This window comes from Amblyraja radiata, chromosome 29 (genome assembly GCF_010909765.2).
Source record: "Amblyraja radiata isolate CabotCenter1 chromosome 29, sAmbRad1.1.pri, whole genome shotgun sequence".
Classification (NCBI taxonomy): domain Eukaryota; kingdom Metazoa; phylum Chordata; class Chondrichthyes; order Rajiformes; family Rajidae; genus Amblyraja; species Amblyraja radiata.
The window spans coordinates 12819333-12836821 of NC_045984.1; the positions used below are offsets into that span (position 1 = coordinate 12819333).

General features: G+C 43.0%; 1 protein-coding gene across 1 annotated transcript in view; it reads left to right on the forward strand.

Annotated features, from left to right (window-relative positions):
• The first annotated feature begins 3910 nt into the window (after positions 1-3910).
• LOC116989332 (signal-transducing adaptor protein 1-like) overlaps positions 3911-17489 on the forward strand; it is a 116693-nt gene continuing 103114 nt past the window's right edge. Inside the window, exons 1-4 of the mRNA XM_033046601.1 lie at positions 3911-4057; positions 13857-13928; positions 16094-16210; positions 17402-17458. Of these exons, the coding sequence (XP_032902492.1) occupies positions 3968-4057; positions 13857-13928; positions 16094-16210; positions 17402-17458 (336 nt within the window). The 5' untranslated portion in view covers positions 3911-3967. The remainder of the gene's footprint in view (positions 4058-13856; positions 13929-16093; positions 16211-17401; positions 17459-17489) is intronic.

Sequence of the window (17489 nt, forward strand, 5' to 3'; positions counted from 1 at the left end):
GACAATAGACAATAGGTGCAGGAGTAGGCCATTCGGCCCTTTGAGCCAGCACCGCCATTCAATGTGATCATGGATGATCATCCCCAATCAGTACCATGTTCCTGCCTTCTCTCCATATCCCCTGACTCCGCTATTTTTAAGAGCCCTATCTAGCTCTCTCTTGAAAGCATCCAGAGATCCCACCTCCACTGCCCTCTGAGGCAGAGAATTCCACAGACTCACCACTGTCTGTGAGAAAAAGTGTTTCCTCGTCTCCGTTCTAAATGGCTTACTCCTTATTCTTAAACTTTGTCCCCTGTTTCTGGACTCCCCCAACATCGGGAACATGTTTCCTGCCTCCAGCATGTCCAAGCCCTTAACAATCTTATATGTTTCAATGAGATCCTCTCTCATCCTTCTAAACTCCAGAGTGTACAAGCCCAGCTGCTCCATTCTGTCAGCATATGACAGTCCCGCCATCCCGGGAATTAACCTTGTAAACCTACGCTGCACTCCCTCAATAGCAAGAATGTCCTTCCTCAAATTATGGAACCAAAACTGCACACAATACTCCAGGTGTGGTCTCACTAGGGTACAACAGCAGAAGGACCTCTTTGCTCCTATATTCGATTCCTCTTGTTATAAAGGCCAACATGCCATTCACTTTCTTCACTGCCTGCTGTACCTGCATGCTTACTTTCTTGGACTGATGTACAAGGACCCCCAGATCCCATTGTACTTCCCCTTTTCCCAACGACACCATTTAGATAGTAATCTGCCTTCCTGTTTTTGCCACCAAAGTGGATACCCTCACATTTATCCGCATTAAACTTCATCTGCCATGCATCTGCCCATTCCCCCAACCTGTCCAAGTCACCCTGCATTCTCATAGCATCCTCCTCACAGTTCACACTGCCACCCAGCTTTGTGTCATCTGCAAATTTGCTAATGTTACTTTGAATCCCTTCATCCAAATCATTGATGCATATTGGAAATAGCTGCGGTCCCAGCACCGAGCCTTACGGTACCTCACTAGTCACTGCCTGCCATTCTGAAAGGGACCCGTTAATCCCTACTCTTTGTTTCCTGTCAGTCAACCACTTCTCTATCCATGTCAGCACTCTACTCCCAATACCATGGGCCCTAATTTTGCCCACTAATCTCCAATGATTCAGATTCAAACTTTAATTGTCATTGTCAGTGTACAGTACAGAGACAACAAAATGCAGTTAGCATCTCCCTGGAAGAGCGACATAGAATATGATTTCAATAAATAAATCTATTTACATGCATACAGTCATAGTGTTTTTCCTGTGGGAGGAGTGTCCGGGGGGGGGGGGGGGGGGGGGGGGGGGATTGGCAGTCACCGAGGTACATTGTTGAGTAGTGTGACAGCCGCAGGGAAGAAGCTGTTCCTGGACCTGCTGGTCCAGCAACGGAGAGACCTGTAGCGCCTCCCGGATGGTAGGAGGGTAAACAGTCCATGGTTGGGGTGAGAACAGTCCTTGGCGATGCTGAGCGCCCTCCGCAGACAACGCTTGCTTTGGACAGACTCAATGGAGGGGAGCGAGGAACCGGTGATGCGTTGGGAAATTTTCACCACCCTCTGCCGTGCTTTCCGGTCGGAGACAGAGCAGTTTCCATACCATACTGTGATACAGTTGGTAAGGATGCTCTCGATGGTGCAGCGGTAGAAATTCACCAGGATCTGAGGAGACAGATGGACCTTCTTCAGTCTCCTCAGGAAGAAGAGACGCTGGTGAGCCTTCTTGACCAGAGTTGAGGTATTGTGGGTCCAAGAGAGGTCATCGGAGATGTTGACCCCCAGGAACCTGAAGCTGGAAACACGTTCCACCTCCGTCCCGTTGATGTGGATGGGGGTGTGCGTGCCGCCCCTAGACTTCCTGAAGTCTAAAATGAGCTCCTTGGTCTTCTTGGAGTTAAGGGCCAGGTTGTTGTCAGCGCACCATGCTGCTAGGAGCTGGACCTCCTCCCTATAGGCCGACTCATCGTTGTTGCTGATGAGGCCAATCACCGTTGTATCATCTGCATACTTGATGATGGTGTTAGTACCATGTACAGGTGTGCAGTCGTAGGTGAAGAGGGAGAAGAGGAGGGGGCTCAGCACACAGCCCTGTGGAACGCCGGTGTTCAGGGTGAGGGTTGAAGAGGTGTGCTTGTCTAACCTAACAGACTGGGGTCTGTTGGTTAGAAAGTCCAGTATCCAGTTGCAGAGGGAGGGGTCGATGCCCAGGTTACCGAGTTTGGTGATCAGTTTAGAGGGTATAATGGTGTTGAATGCTGAGCTGTAATTAATGAACAGCATTCTTACGTAAGTGTCTCTGTTATCGAGGTGGGAGAGGGCGGAGTGAAGTGCCGTTGAGATGGCATCCTCCATACTCCTGTTCTTGCGGTAGGCAAACTGATAGGGATCCAATGTGGGGGGTAGGCAGCCTTTGAGGTGTGCCAGGACCAGCCTCTCGAAGCACTTGGTGATGATGGGAGTAAGTGCAACTGGGCGGAAGTCGTTGAGGCTTGCCGCAGTGGAGTGTTTTGGCACCGGCACGATGGAGGTGGTTTTAAGGCACGTGGGGACAACTGCTTGGGCAGGTGACAGAAGATGTCAGTCCAGACGTCTGTCAGCTGCGCAGCACAGGCCCTGAGGACGCGCCCGGGGATGCCGTCAGGGCCAGCAGCCTTACATGCATTAGTCCTACTCAGTGCCACGTACACGTCGTAGGGGGTGAGTGTGAGGGGTTGGTGATCGGCAGGTAGCACAGCCTTGATGGCTCTCTCTAGATTGTCCCTGTCGGAGCGGCCATAGAAGTGGTTAAGCTCCTCAAGGAAGGAGGCATCGCTGGATGTGGGGGTGGTGTTGGTGGGTCTATAGTCCGTGATGGCCTGGATGCCTTGCCACATGCGTCGGGGGTCGGAGTTGTTGTTGAAGTGCTCCTCAATCCTGAGCTTATGACAGTGCTTGGCCGCCTTGATGCCCCTCTTCAGGTTAGCCCTGGATGAACTGTAGGCTCGAGCATCGCCTGACCTGAAAGCGGTGTCCCGTGCTTTCAGCAGTAGCCTGACCTCGCTGTTCATCCATGGCTTCTTATTCGGGAATATGGTCACCCGTTTGAGGGAGGTGACACTATTGATGGTGGAGTTTATAAAGTCCAGAACAGAGGATGTGTAGGAATCACTGTCCGTGTGGGAGTCAAGGGTGGCCTGGGCTGCAAACGCCTTCCAGTCAGTGATTCCAAAACACTGCTGAAGTGTGGAGTCCGCTTCCTCTGACCAGACTTTAACTGTCCTCACAGTGGGTTTAACTCTGATGAGTGGGGAGTACTTAGGGAGCAGGAACAATGAGAGGCGATCAGACTGACCAATGTGGGACCTTATCAAGAAAAATCATTCCCATTCACCAAAGAGAAAAGAACTGGAGAAAACAGAATGAGGATGATTAGTAAAAGAAACAAAATTGCAGGGAGAAATCCCTTATTCTATAACAACCAGCTGGGGGCTGGGACGCATGGCCAGAGTCGGTGGGGTGAGAAAATTGTAGCGTTCAAATGAGAGCTGGACTTTTTTTTTTGCAAGGGCAAGACCATTGTGAAAGGACCAGGAAATTAGATCACAAGGAACTGTAGTTCCCGGAATATTAGATTACGTTCATTGCCCTTAGCGGGACGAAATTGGTTGATTTACCGCCTTCCACTCGGCATTGTCGTAATGCTGTAAACTATTCACGTGTACCTGGCGTCAGGTAACAGAGGACCAGCAATCTGTGGCATGTCAGGAATTTGGAAGCAACCCGAGCAGATTCCCCAGATCCAATCGATGTTGGCGAGGGGCGGGATCCACCTTGATCCACTTACCCCTCAGGGGACCGGAATGAACATATATATATCCGTCACACTTCCTGGAACAAGCACTTAGAACAACTCGCTCAAGTCGTCATTCGTGAAGATAGTCCGCTCCTGCTAACTCAACCAGTATGGCATCCTCGAGGCCAGATACACCCAGAGCCTGCCTTGTCCCGAACTACTACGAAGGTTACTTAGAAAAGATAGAGAATAAAAGCCAGGTAAGTACTTTTTTTAATCGATCAATTACAATTTCGCTATCGTCGTTTTTATAATGAATTTTACGTGTATATTAAAATGCTGACAGGTGCTTTGGAAAGACTCCTGTAACTCGGTTAGTCGATTACTAGTAGCTTATTGGTGTCATCCATCAGGCTATTAAACACCACAGCCTCCAAATAGGCTTCGAACTACATAGGCTTGGGGAACGTTATTTTTGACTTTGCACTATTATTGTTTATATAAAACACACACATATAACAACTTTTCTCGTTTATTTATTTGTTATGTGGAAGAACATTTAATATATGGAGACATGTTTTATATATAACATGTCTCCATATATTAAACTTGTTTTGTTCATTATGGGTCTTTACAGAGTAATAGTCAGATAAGTAAGTATGCTTACATATATGTTATACCTCTGTAAGTAATAATTTCATTGTTTGGTTTCGGAACATTTGACAATAAAAACGCTCTTGACTCGTTTGCCAATGGTAAAAATAACGTGTCATAGATGATGTAGCAGGTAATGGCTTGAAATTTGGGACAGACAACCCCTACACTGCAAGCTCCACAGTCAGGGGTGAGGTAGGCATTGAAGGTGGATTTGTTACCTGGTGGGTCATCTGGTGAAATAATATAAAACTTTACAAAAAAATTGGTAATACTTCTGAGATTAAAGTCTGTGATACTCTGAGGTTTTTTTGGCCTCTATTTGGTGACCTATTCTGCAGTTCAATTTTTTTTTGCACTTGGAGGAGGTTCTGTTATCTTCCTCTCTAAAAGTATATTCCATTTGGAGGAGCCCAGCAACTTCTTGCATTTAATTAAAAAAGTCAAACTAAACCACGTATAATCGTAACCATTTCAAGTGACTAATTTTCCAGGTTAAAAAGTGCAAATGTCTCGGATTCCTACTTGTCAATCTCCAAGTCCTCTTTGCTGATTGTGACAAAAACTGTGTCGGAAGGAACTGCAGAATCTGGTTTGCACCGAAAATAGACATAAAATGCTGGAGTAACTCGGCGGGATAGACATCATCTCTGGATAGAAGGAATGGGTGACGTTTCAGATTGAGACCCTGAAGAAGGGACTTCTCCCGAAATGTCACCCATTCCTTTTATCCAGAGATGCTGCTTGTCCCGCCGAGTTACTCCCATCATTTCATCTCTATGTGATGGAAACTGTTACTTGTGATTTGATTTTTGAGAGATTTGGGCTTCACTTGTTTGTTGGACAAGTTGGTGGGTCGAAGTGTTAATGTTTGCCGCGGTTGTTATTGTGGGATTAGAAAGCAAATTGCTACATTATATTAAATTACTGCTGCAATTTATAGTGTTGGTATTTGGCTAAACAATTTTAAACAGGAGTGTTAATGAATATGTGAGAGAGAATAGTTTACAGGGAATAAGTGTAGGTAATGGAACTTTGAGCGCCGTCTTAAACTTAATAGGTCAAATGACCTCTTAATGTGTTGTGACTAAATATGAGATGGAACATGATAAACTAGAAAATAGACACAAAATGCTGGAGTAACTCAGTGGGACAGGCAGCATGTCTGGAGAGAAGGAATGGGTGACCTTTTGGGTCGAGACGCCTGAAGAATCGTCACCCATTCCTTCTCTCCAGAGATGTTGCCTGTCCCACTGAGTTACTCCAGCATGTTGTGCCTATCTTCAAAACTAGCATCTGCAGACTCTTCCAACACTGTAAACATTTGATCATGTTTGTTGCTTTACAGTCTTGGTAATGCAGTTTAGCTCCCTATTAACTTTGCTAATATTACTGTTGATTCGATCTGCTTTACAATATGTTTGCAAAGTAACTTTGTAGTTTCATCCTGAGCTGCGTCAAAACCAATTTAAACTTTGGAGGACAAAATGAATTCAAAAAGAGTTCATAAACCTTTGTATAACAGATAGGTGTCATAGTTCCTAAATCAACACAGAAGACCATTTATTCCCTGCTCATTCACACCAGAGCTATCCTATTTGTCTTATTTATTCATCTCCCCTCCCCTCATTTTTCCTGTAGCCCTCCAATTTATTATTTCTCTTTCTCAAATACTAATCACCCCCCCCCTTTTAATTGTTTGACTACTTAATTACACCGGTTAATTGGCTGCTGTAAATTACCCCCAACCAGTACACCATTGGGAGGAAACTGAAGTACAGGGGGAAACTCACACAATCACAGAGAAAACATACTAAGTCCACGTAGACAGGTGAGGATAGAATCCAGATCCCAAGAGATGTGAGGCAACAGCACTGAGTGCCAAGCTAAAAGAAGGTAATTCAGTGGGTCACAAAGTATTGGGGTAACTTGTGTCAGAATACCCTTTGTAATGGTATTCTAATCCACTGAGCTACTCCAGCACTTTATGTCCTTTTCTGTATTAACCAGCAGTTCTTTATTTCTACTTATTTCAGTGGGCGTTAAAAATAGGTACAATTAACTAAAGGGTTGGATGTATCTGTGGCATTCGAGGTGTTTTATCAAAACTGAACGTGTGGGTCTCGACCCGAAACGTCGCTCATTCCTTTTCTCCAGAGATGCTGCCTCATCTGCTGAGCTACTCCAGCATTTTGTGTCTACCTTCGATTTAAACCAGCATCTGCAGTTCTTTCTTACACACGTGAGCCCCAGGGCTCTGTTCAGGGAAGCTTTAATGTTTATAATTTGTGTAAATTACACAGTTCCAGACATTCAATGCATAGCAATTATATTTGCTAATGATGCAAATTGGGGTGGAATAAGTGAATCGTTAGGAACGGTGGCAATTAATTAACAAGTTGGACGAAGAAAAAATAGTCTGAAGAGGAGTCTCGAAACGCCATCTATTCCTTTTCTCTAGAGATGCTAACTGACCTGCTGAGTTACTCCAGCATTTTGTGCCGAATGTCTCTTGATACTTATGGGGAGAAGGGGTTATGGGGAGAAGGCAGGAGAATGGGGTTAGGAGGGAGCGATACATCAGCCATGATTGTATGGCGGAGTAGACTTGATGGGTCAAATGGCCTAATTTTACTCCTATCACATGATCTCTTATGCCCAAGCCATGACCAGTTCTGACCTCCTGCATTTACCTACTGTACACATGGTTGTTGGAGTGTGATTAAAATTAAAATTCTGCCTCGCGTGCTTTCCCAAAGAACCTAAAACCAACCTGCGGTCCAATGGCTGGTATTAATTAATTCAACAAAGGTTGCAATTTAAAGATATGATTCATCAATCTATGTCACACTAACCTAGTTTGGCTGTGCGTGCATTTTCATCATCTTTATTTTTAACACTCCATGTTTTTATTTCTTGTGAAATTTGGGAATTTGACACTAATTTAAAATGTGTGACTGAATTTAATGTGTGTAATATAAACACACGAGTAGTATCGGGGTGTAAAATTCTAAAATGCTCCAAGCACTTTTGGGTGTGTGGGAACGGAAGTAAACATGCCGGATTAATGGCATGTCACCACACTTGTTATTGTACAATAAGAAAGTGTTTAGTTCAAGACTATAATTATATTGCGTTATTTTATGTAAATCCACATGTGTGTCAGAAACCAAAACAAATTGATTGGGAATATTTTATTGCAGAAAAAGAGATTAAGTTTTCGATTTGCCCTGGCATACTCTGATTTTAGTCTGATTTATAAATGTTGTGGTTTTTGCAATCTATACGTAAACCACGAATTCGGGAGTAAAAAGCCAAAAAATCCCGGGTCACGGGCTCAATTTAACTTTAATTGAGTCGGGACTGGAATTAATTTGACCCCAGTTTTTTTTCAAATTTATTTTGGTGATAGATGGCACTGAGGCAGGAGTTTTTAACCAAGACTTGAATCCTTTCTTTGCAGAAGCGGGTTGGGGTTGATAATTGCTCGTGAGGTTATATTGTTCCAGTTCTTGTTCCAGTTCTGCTAGATTTCTACTGACCAGAGAAAACTGCCACAAAACACAATGTGTCTCCCCTTCTGCTGTAATGCTAACAGGATACACCCGCCTCCTCCAAAAGAATCCGCTACTTTTGTTTGTTTTTCTCTCCCATGGCAGGAGTGCACAATTAAAGCCAAAAAAGGAAACTGAAAAAGCTGGAAGCACTCGGCATGTCAGTCAGATTCTGTGTGAAGAGAAACGGTTAATATTACGGGTTGGAGACCGCCAGAACTAGCAAAGGGAAAATGCAGATTAATTCTACATTTAACGATCAGCTGCGTTTTTAATAACCTTTCACTTGACTGAGGGATTGTCAGTGCATAACAGGATCCTGGCATTAAATGTCAGGATGATGGCTTGTTGATGCTATTGAAAACGGGTTTCAATAGGATTTGAATCAGAATGTACATTTTGAACCCAAAATATTACGAAGAAGAAGTATTCTTCTCACAAATCTAGATAACTTCCGTTTTCCAACATCTCGGGTGATTCTAGTTTTTTTTCCCCCTCCTGAATTGCAGCGCTCCTTTGGTACAGTAACAGAATGTCAGTCTGGATCACCTCGACAAGTCTCTGGTCTATGACCAAAACCAATACTTTCTGACTGAGACACAAGGTTGACAGTAGGACTTTGGACAAAGTGCACATCACTTCCTGACTATCACCCCCACGCCACTTCTACAAAGGAAGGATTACATTCTTGGTAAAAAACCTCTACCCTGGTGCCATTACTATACAATAGTGAAGCAGCCTTACCAAAATACCATGTCGATTTTTGTTTTCCTTTTTGATTTTAACTTTTGAGGTCTATATGAAATTCCCCATTCCTCATTTTTTTTTTTCCAAATATTTTTCATCTCCTTCCTTGTAACCTTAAGGAATCAAATAATCAATCTCATCTAAGGTTCCGTGTTTATCATTTTGAAGACGTGCTGTAAACATTATCTGGATTGACTTGATTCTTGACATAACCTGGCGTTTGGCCAGAAGTGAGAATATTTGCAGTATTAGAACAACTCAGTTACTGTAAGTGCATCTTGCTTCCTGATGCCAATGTGAATAATACGTTACCACATCGCACGTATACTCCCATAACATGTCTGTCCACGTAGACATACAAAACAACAATTTGCATTTAGATAGCAGTTTTCTTTTTTAATCCCATTCTTTGTTTCCTCTGATCCTTTGAATGTCCAGGTATGCTAGAAACTAGCCTTTCATCACTGGAATCTGAATTCATATCAGACTGAACTGATTAGTTTAGAGATACAGAGCGGAAGCAGGCCCTTCGGCCCATCGAGTCCATGCCGACCAGCGGTCCCCGCACACTAGCATTATCCTGCACACTAGGGACAATTTACAATTTTGCTGAAGCTAATTAACCTTCAAAACTGTGCATCTTTGGAGTTGGGAGGAAACAGGAGCACTCAGAGAAAACCCACGCAGTCACTGGGAGGACGTACAAACTCTGTATAGACAGCACCCATAGTCGGGATTGAACCCAGGTCCCTGCATCTATAAGACAGCAACTCTGTCGCTGCGCCACCATGCCGTCCCATACGTTAGTCATTATTTTGCTCTGTGATGGACAGAAAGGTTATGCATAACTTGATTTTGAAATGGTCTCCATTAGGTTCAGAGATGACTCATGAATAGTATAAAAGCATCTCTTGAGTACTGTATTAACAACTGATGTAGCGTTTACAACTTTACTCTGTGAAAGGCTGGTTTGAGAGAAATGTCACGTTGGAGCAGTTATGAGATTAGACCCGAGACATGTCGAAGGCCAATGTACAGGGAGAGTTCCTATGCATCTGCACCACCTGCACCTAATGCAGATTTAGACACTTAAAAAATAATTAATGCATGTGTGCAGTGAACAGTTTGCCATCAGTGGTCACATGACAGTACATTGATGCTGAAAATCAGGAATAAAAGAAAATTGTAGGAACACTCTGCTGGATAGGTAATGTTTGTTGTGAAAGCATGAAAATTAATATATCAACTCTGTTGATAAAAAAAAAACTGAGAGGAATGTGTCTCTGTGTGCGTGTCTTTGCCTAGTGAAAGATAATGCTGGGTATTTGCAACATTTTTAGCCATTGAGTTATATTAGCAAAGGTGTTTTTCTCTATATGATATTTGCAAGTCATTGTCTGAGAAGTATGCCTTTGAGTGTGTGATGCGTAACTTGACAAATCTCTATTTTATCAACATGGGTTCGTGTCAGTTGGTGCTGATAGATGGACTGGAAGAACTCTTTTTTTTTTTTTTTTTACACATTCTTTTTCTGGATTTGGGTCTGGATCAGCCAGACCAACCTGTTCCTGCCCACTGCTAAATGTCCTTTAAAATAAAGTGGTGTGCTGTTTTCGTGAACCACTGCAGTTCTTCTGGGGAGGGCACCTCAATAGCATGTTGGGTTGGGAGTTCCAATATTTACACCTGGTAATGACAAAAGACCAGCAATATTTCCAAATCGGTAAAAATACTTGCAGGGAACCTGCAGATAGTGGTGTTTCCATCCACCTAGTGCCTATGTACTTCTTACTGGTGGAGGTCACAAGTGCTGTCGGGGTAGCCTTGCTGAACAACTGCAGTGCACTTTGTAGATGTACGCATTGCAGTCTCTGTATACTGGTGATGGTAAGTGGAGAGTGTTTCATCACACACCTGACATTAGTGTTTTGGGAAAATGTTGGTGTGAGTCTTGGGGTGTCCGGAGTTGATTCAGTTGCCACAGGCTGCCAATTCTGTAGCCAGCACTTAGTGTTTGTTTAGTTGGTCCAGTTGAGTTTGGGGTCAGCGGTGGCCCTCAAGATATCGATGAAGGGGACCGATTGATCGTAATGAGGTGAGGTGAGTAGTTAGATTCTCACTTGTAGGAGTTGGTTATCACCTGCCGTTTTAATGGTGTGAATGTTGGCCAAGCCTGAATGCCCCTTGGGTTTTGCTGCAAGTTGGTATAGGTTGCTCTTTTGCTGAGTTGCAAGTGGAAGTAAACTTTGTACAATCATTAGGGAACATCCCCACTTCTGACATTATAATGGGAGGAAGATCATCGATGAAGCAGCTGACGATAATTGGGCTTTGGACTCCAAATTGAGGAAGCTCGGTGCAAGGATCATTGATCCCTGACTACCATTTTGGTGGTGCAGCTGGTAGAGCTGCTGCCTCACAGCACCAGAGACCTGGTTCGATCCTGACCTCGGGAGCTGTCTGTATGGAGGTTACATATTCTCCCTGTGACTGTGTGGATTTCCTCTGGATGCTCCGATTTCCTCCCACATCCCAAAGTTGTGCAGGTTTGTAGGTTAATTGGCTTCTGTATTTTTCATTAGTGTGGATGCCAAAGTGGGAGAACTAGTGTGAATGGGCGATTGATGGTTGGCATGGACTTGGTGGGCCAAAGGGCCTGCTTCCATGCTGTATTTTTCAACCAATCAATCAGCTCAATTGATCAATCAACCACACCATTTTTCTTTTTCTGATTCATGACTCCAGTTATTAAATAGTTTCCCCTTTTTACTGCCCACTCGCCTCAGTTTTACCAGGATGCCTTGATGTTGTATCCCATCAAATACCTTTGTCATCCTCCTAGTTCTACAATTCAGCTCTTTGGTCCATATTTGGATTACGGTCTAGAACATAGTCATTCTGAAAAACCCTTAACCAAGCATTAGTGAGGAGGTTATTGGTGAGCAAGTGCTGCTTGAAAGCACAGTTGATAATGGCTTCCACCACTTTGGTGATGACTGAGGAGTGGTTGGGTAGTAATTATTTACATCATTGATGTCAGTGTTGCAACTCTGCTTGGTCAGTGTGGCTTGGGGCTCAGCTAATTCTGGACTGCAGGTCTCCAGTGCCACAGCTAGGATGTAATCTTATGCCCTAGCCTTCCCTGTGTCTAATACTGTAGCCATTTTGTGCTGAGGCTCACAGATCTCCTTGTTTGGTCATTTCACAGATGAACATTACGAGCGGCCCACATGCCTTCCAATTGTTAAGATCGTTAGAAGATTGACAACTGGGGAATTTACTGTGCTTTAATCTATGAAGATTGATTGGTCGTGATTAGATTATATATTGTCAATATCGCAGTCTCAACAGGCAATGATCATACAAGGAAAAGGCCAAAGTCACCTGATCCAAATTCTGACCCTGCAACCTGCATAATGGCATCAATTGCTCATCAATGGGTCGTAAAGTTTTCCCATGGGTGGAATCGTACTTGGATCAAAACATATTTTTGAGAGTTTACTTCCTGCATGTGAAATCTTATCAGCGTTTTAAAACCTCACGCACACTGGTACGGGTCGGGGAGGTGCAGTACTAAGCTTGAAGGTTAAGAAATTAATAATAATTCCTGGCAGTGAACGTCAAGTACCAGAGGCATATTCAATGTCTATAACCCCACTCTGACACCAGTTGGAAGCAGAGTGGAATATCTTATGATAGAAGATCCATAAAATGTATAAGTCTACTCCCACTCCTGCAAACCAAATAGAATCATTCTAGCATCCAAGTCGTGCTATGGTACAAGATAATGCAGCCAATGGAATTTTCAGATACTCCTTTTATTTAATCACCATTTTATACATTCCTCTTTTCCAACTCCTTGTGCTACAAATTGCCACTGTTTCGAGGAAAATTAATCCAGCTTAATACAATTGATTTTTGCCTTGCATGAGGGTATGTTACTTACTAACACAGCCATTAGATTTGCATTGGGTTCAAATTCCAAGCTGATTGCAAATTCAGCGGTAATCAGTAACAAATTAATCCTCACGATTGGAATGGCAATTGTAAGATTAACCTCACTGTGTTTTGATCAATCTGCCAGATTCTAGAAGAGGTTGATCTGTTGTATTGCAAAATGTAACTGAGCAGGAATCATTTAAGGGCCTGTCCCACTTGGGCATCATTTGCGTGTCACGCAGATGACAAGCGAAGATTTTGTACATCCCAAAATCCTGGGGCACCGCACGCGACCGTGCGTCACTGCCTACGTCACCGCACGCCTAATGCGCACAATGACGCTCGCGTCGTGCGGCGTGACGTGTAAATGATGTCGCGCAAATGAGGAGCAAATGACTCCCCAAGTGGGACAGGCCCTTAACTCTGACTGAAACATTATAGAAGGTATAGAAGTCCAGCGATCATCCCGTACACTAGCACTACCCTACACCTTGGGGACAATTAAAAAAAAATAATTCTGAAGCTAATTAACCTACAAACCTGTACATCTTTGGAGTGTGGGAGGAAACCGGAGCATCTGGGGAAAACCCATGCAGTCAAGGGAAGACCATTCAAACTCCATAAAGACAGCACCCGTAGTTGGGATTGAATTCTGGTCTTTGGCAAGGCAGCAGAGAGTTGTAAGGCAGCAACTCTATTACTACACCACCGAACTGCCCTTAATGGATGATGGATTAGGAACAGTATTTATATTATGTTGGCCGCGCTGGTTATATCATGATGGGGGAAATCTTGTTTATAGTGGTACTTTGAAGGCAACTATAGCCTGTTCAATATTATGTGACTTTCTGTCATGTGAGGTTCCTTGGGAACATAACTATCATGTTATAGCACAACTACTTGCAAGTTTGTATGTTGTGAACCATTGAGACAGGCCAGGCAGCTTTAAGATGGAGGGGGGAAAGGTTTCCTGTGTTACAGCAACAGACTCGATCAAACTGAGAATTCCATTCAGCCTCCATGGTGATACTGGTGATCCAAATACTTTGTTTTCCAGCCAGAAGTATCAGTGGTCTGGGGAGGGTGAAATGGGGGAGGAACTGAAAGAGAGAAAATAATGTAATGATTGTATATTCCTCAATTAATGTGCAATTTTTATTGGCAGAAATACAAGAGGTACTGGGCTGTGCTGAGAGGGAACGAGTTATTCTTCCAGGTGACCAGCAGGGATCCAATGGTATGTTACTGTGTGTTTCTGTAAGCTAGTCCCCCACAACATCCATTTTGTAGAAGCCTCAGTAAACAACTTATTGCATGGTTTGATTTTTTGTTATTCTTGTGGCTGGAATGAGGTACGTGGGAAATAGCAGGGGGAGAGAAAGTAAGTAGTTTGTATGGTTTTGCCAAGATGGAGTATCTTGGGCCTAATTTTGCTCGTTTGACCGATGAAGGATATCCAGAAAAAAGGACACACAAAGTGCCAGAGTAACAAGCAGCATAACTGGGTGAGGGAGGGTCTCGACCTGAAACATCACCTATTTCTTTTCTCCAGAGATGCTACCTGACATACTGAGTTACTCCAGCTTTCTGTGTCGTTGCATCAAGCAGCATGGCTGGAGAACATGGATGGGTGATGTTTTGGGCTTGAATTCTTCTTCAGACTTTTCCAGCTTCCTTTGCATTAGTTACCATTTTATTCACCATTTTGATTATAAAGGCACTATTGGGTCTAGGAAAGGAATTCTTAAAAATGACTGCAATTAAAATAGGCGAACACATTTGAGCTCTTCTCATTAGCAATTCTTGCATTCCTATCCATTAATCCCAGAAACCATTCTACACTTTTGTGTTGTCTTGGTATAATCCTAATGCATGAGCGACCCTACAAGATGGATTCACTCGAGTCATCATCCAGGAACACATGTTTACAATAATTAAACTGAATTGGAGAAGTTCCCAGGAGTGTCAGAAACCTATGCAATTGCCAGTTAACTTCAAATAGTTCTTATCTTGCAATGAAAGCAAACAGTTTCCAGCTCTGTCCGCACTTTGTAAATTAAGGTGTTTTTTTTTTAACCTTTTTGAAGAGAACCATTGTTCCAATCCATAGAGTTTTCAACAATCTTGTCCTTCGCTTGTTTGGCAGCTGCTGTTTTTAATTTAATGAAATAAAATGTCATTAATATTGCAGCCATTATTCGAGGAAGTAATGCTGTGATAAATGAACTTGCATGGATGTTTGCAGGGGTGGCTGTTGTAGTTAAATTGTTCACCTTACTTCATGTTGTATTACACCGCCACATAGAAGGCCTTCATCCCATTGAGCCTATGCTGGCTCTCAGATCAATCCCTGTCCTTATTTTCCTACAACCTTGTGTTCTTGCACATACCCTCCAGACTGCGACAATGACCACCATCCACCTTTACTCAGAACAATTTATAGTAGCCAGTTAATCCACAAACCAGTATCTGAGAACCTGTCCAGTAAAACCCATGAGTCCTACATACCTTACAAGTTCATAAGTTATAGGAGCAGAATTAGGCCATTCGCCTCATCAAGTCTACTCCACCATTCTATCCTGGCTGATCTATCTTTCCCTGTCAACTTCATTCTCCTGCCTTCTCCCCATAGCCCCTGACACCCTTGCTAATCAAGAAATCAGAACATTTGCATGGTATAATTTGTAAAGCACATAATATCATAACTACCAAAGTATCTAATTAATGACAGACAAATGTTGTTTGTTCTCTGTTTCTACCCTTTTCCTTCTTGCTATTGAGGGAGTGCACCGCAGGTTCACAAGCTTAAATCCCGGGATGGCGGGACTGCCATCTGCTGAGAGAATGGAGCGGCTGGGCTTGTATACTCTGGAATTTAGAAGGATGAGAGGATATCTTATTGAAACATAAAAGATTATTAAGGGTTTGGATACGCCAGAGGCAGGAAACATGTTCCCGATGTTGGGGGGAGTCCAGAACCAGGGGCCACAGTTTAAGAATAAGGGCTAAGCCATTTCGAACGGAGATGAGGAAACACTTTTTCACACAGAGAGTTGTGAGTCTGAGGAATTCTCTGCCTCAGAGGGCGGTGGAGGCCGGTTCTCTGGATACTTTTAAGAGAGAGCTAGATAGGGCTCGGGGAATATGGGGAAAGGCAGGAACTGATTGTGGATGATCAGCCATGATCACATTGAATGGCGCTGCTGGCTCGAAGGCACCCATAATAAATTCACTTTCCTATTTGTTTGATATATACTTTTACTCTACCGCTGCGCAACCCTGCCACTGGTCTTCAGGAAACAAGAACTTTACTTTGTGCTTTTATTCCCCGTTTATAAAAATAAAGACAAAGTTTCAACCTTCTTTGCCTTTTCATTTATATTATGAACCTTTATTTTTCAGTATATTGAGAAAATCAAACTTGAAGACTTCATGTCTGTGGAAGACGATAAAATCTATAATAATAACCGACAACACGTCATGATATTGAAGATGAAATCTGGAGACATAAAGTTAAAGGTAACATTTTGTCCTTGTGTTGACCCTCATGCTTTTTGGCCCTCATGGTTTACATACCCAGTGAATAGTTATTTTAACCAGTGATCTTGCAGCATGACATAAAGACAAAATAGTAGTAATGCTCATCAAATCAGGCAGCATTTGTGGAGAGAGGGGAAAATGGAGAAAGGGTCTTCAGTCAATGACTTTCATTAAATTGGACAAAGGGGAAGAAAAATCTAGCATATTTTAAGTTCTAAAGAGGGAGTAGCGTTGAGGGAAACAAAGGTTCGTTCCCAAGGTAACCATTCCCTCAACTGGTCCTTTGTTCACACTTCCATGACTACTTTTTGTTCCCTATCTCACGGCACTTTTGTCTGTTGCCATAGGAGATGCAACATACACCCTGTTACTTTCCTACCTACTCCTACTCCTGAGATGGGAGTCATCCAGGCTCCCAAATAGTCCATCCAGGTGAAGCGTTTTAAAGTGCATGTTTTGTCTCCTTTTCCCGTTCTGAAAGAGAAGAAAGTATGCAGAATAGGTTTGTCCAAGTGATACAAACATTGATGGAGGATACTGAATGCTTGGTATCACAGCTGACCTGCCTGGTGGAGGTGTAAATAGATGGATATGAATAGGAGCAGCTTAGAGCAAAATCAAATGTTGGAACCACTAAATAAATACAGAACATGGTTGCTGGAAATATTCAACAAATCGAGCAGCTTCTGTGGAGAGAAAAACTAATGTTACAGGTGGATGATCTTTGATCAGACCTGACTAGTTCCGACACCAGCAAGAAATGCTGGTTATCTGAAATTGTTGAATTTAATATTGTGTCCCAACAGTTGCAATGGATTCAGACAGAAGATTCCTTGAGATTGAATTGGGATTTGTTTGAACTCTCATAAGGTCATAAGGAATAGGAGTAGAATTAGGCATTTGGCCCATCAAGTCCATTCCATCATGGCTGATCTATCTCTCCTTCCTAACCCATTCTCCTGCCTTCTCTCCATAACCTCTGACACCTGTACTAATCGAGAATCCATCTATCTCTGCCTTGATTATTTAGGAAGGCAAAGATGGAAGACAGTGTAGATAGAGAATTGTGACTGGAAAATGGAAGATTGAAAGAAACCCATCTCGTAATGGAGAAAACATGCAAACAGAAATCAAAATTTATTTAAGTTTGTGGGATTTTTTTCTCCACAGGCAGATACTTTGGAGGCCCTAGATCAATGGAGAAGCTTCATTCACACAGTTACAAAGGTAAGTCAGTTCCATTGCCACTTTAGTTATC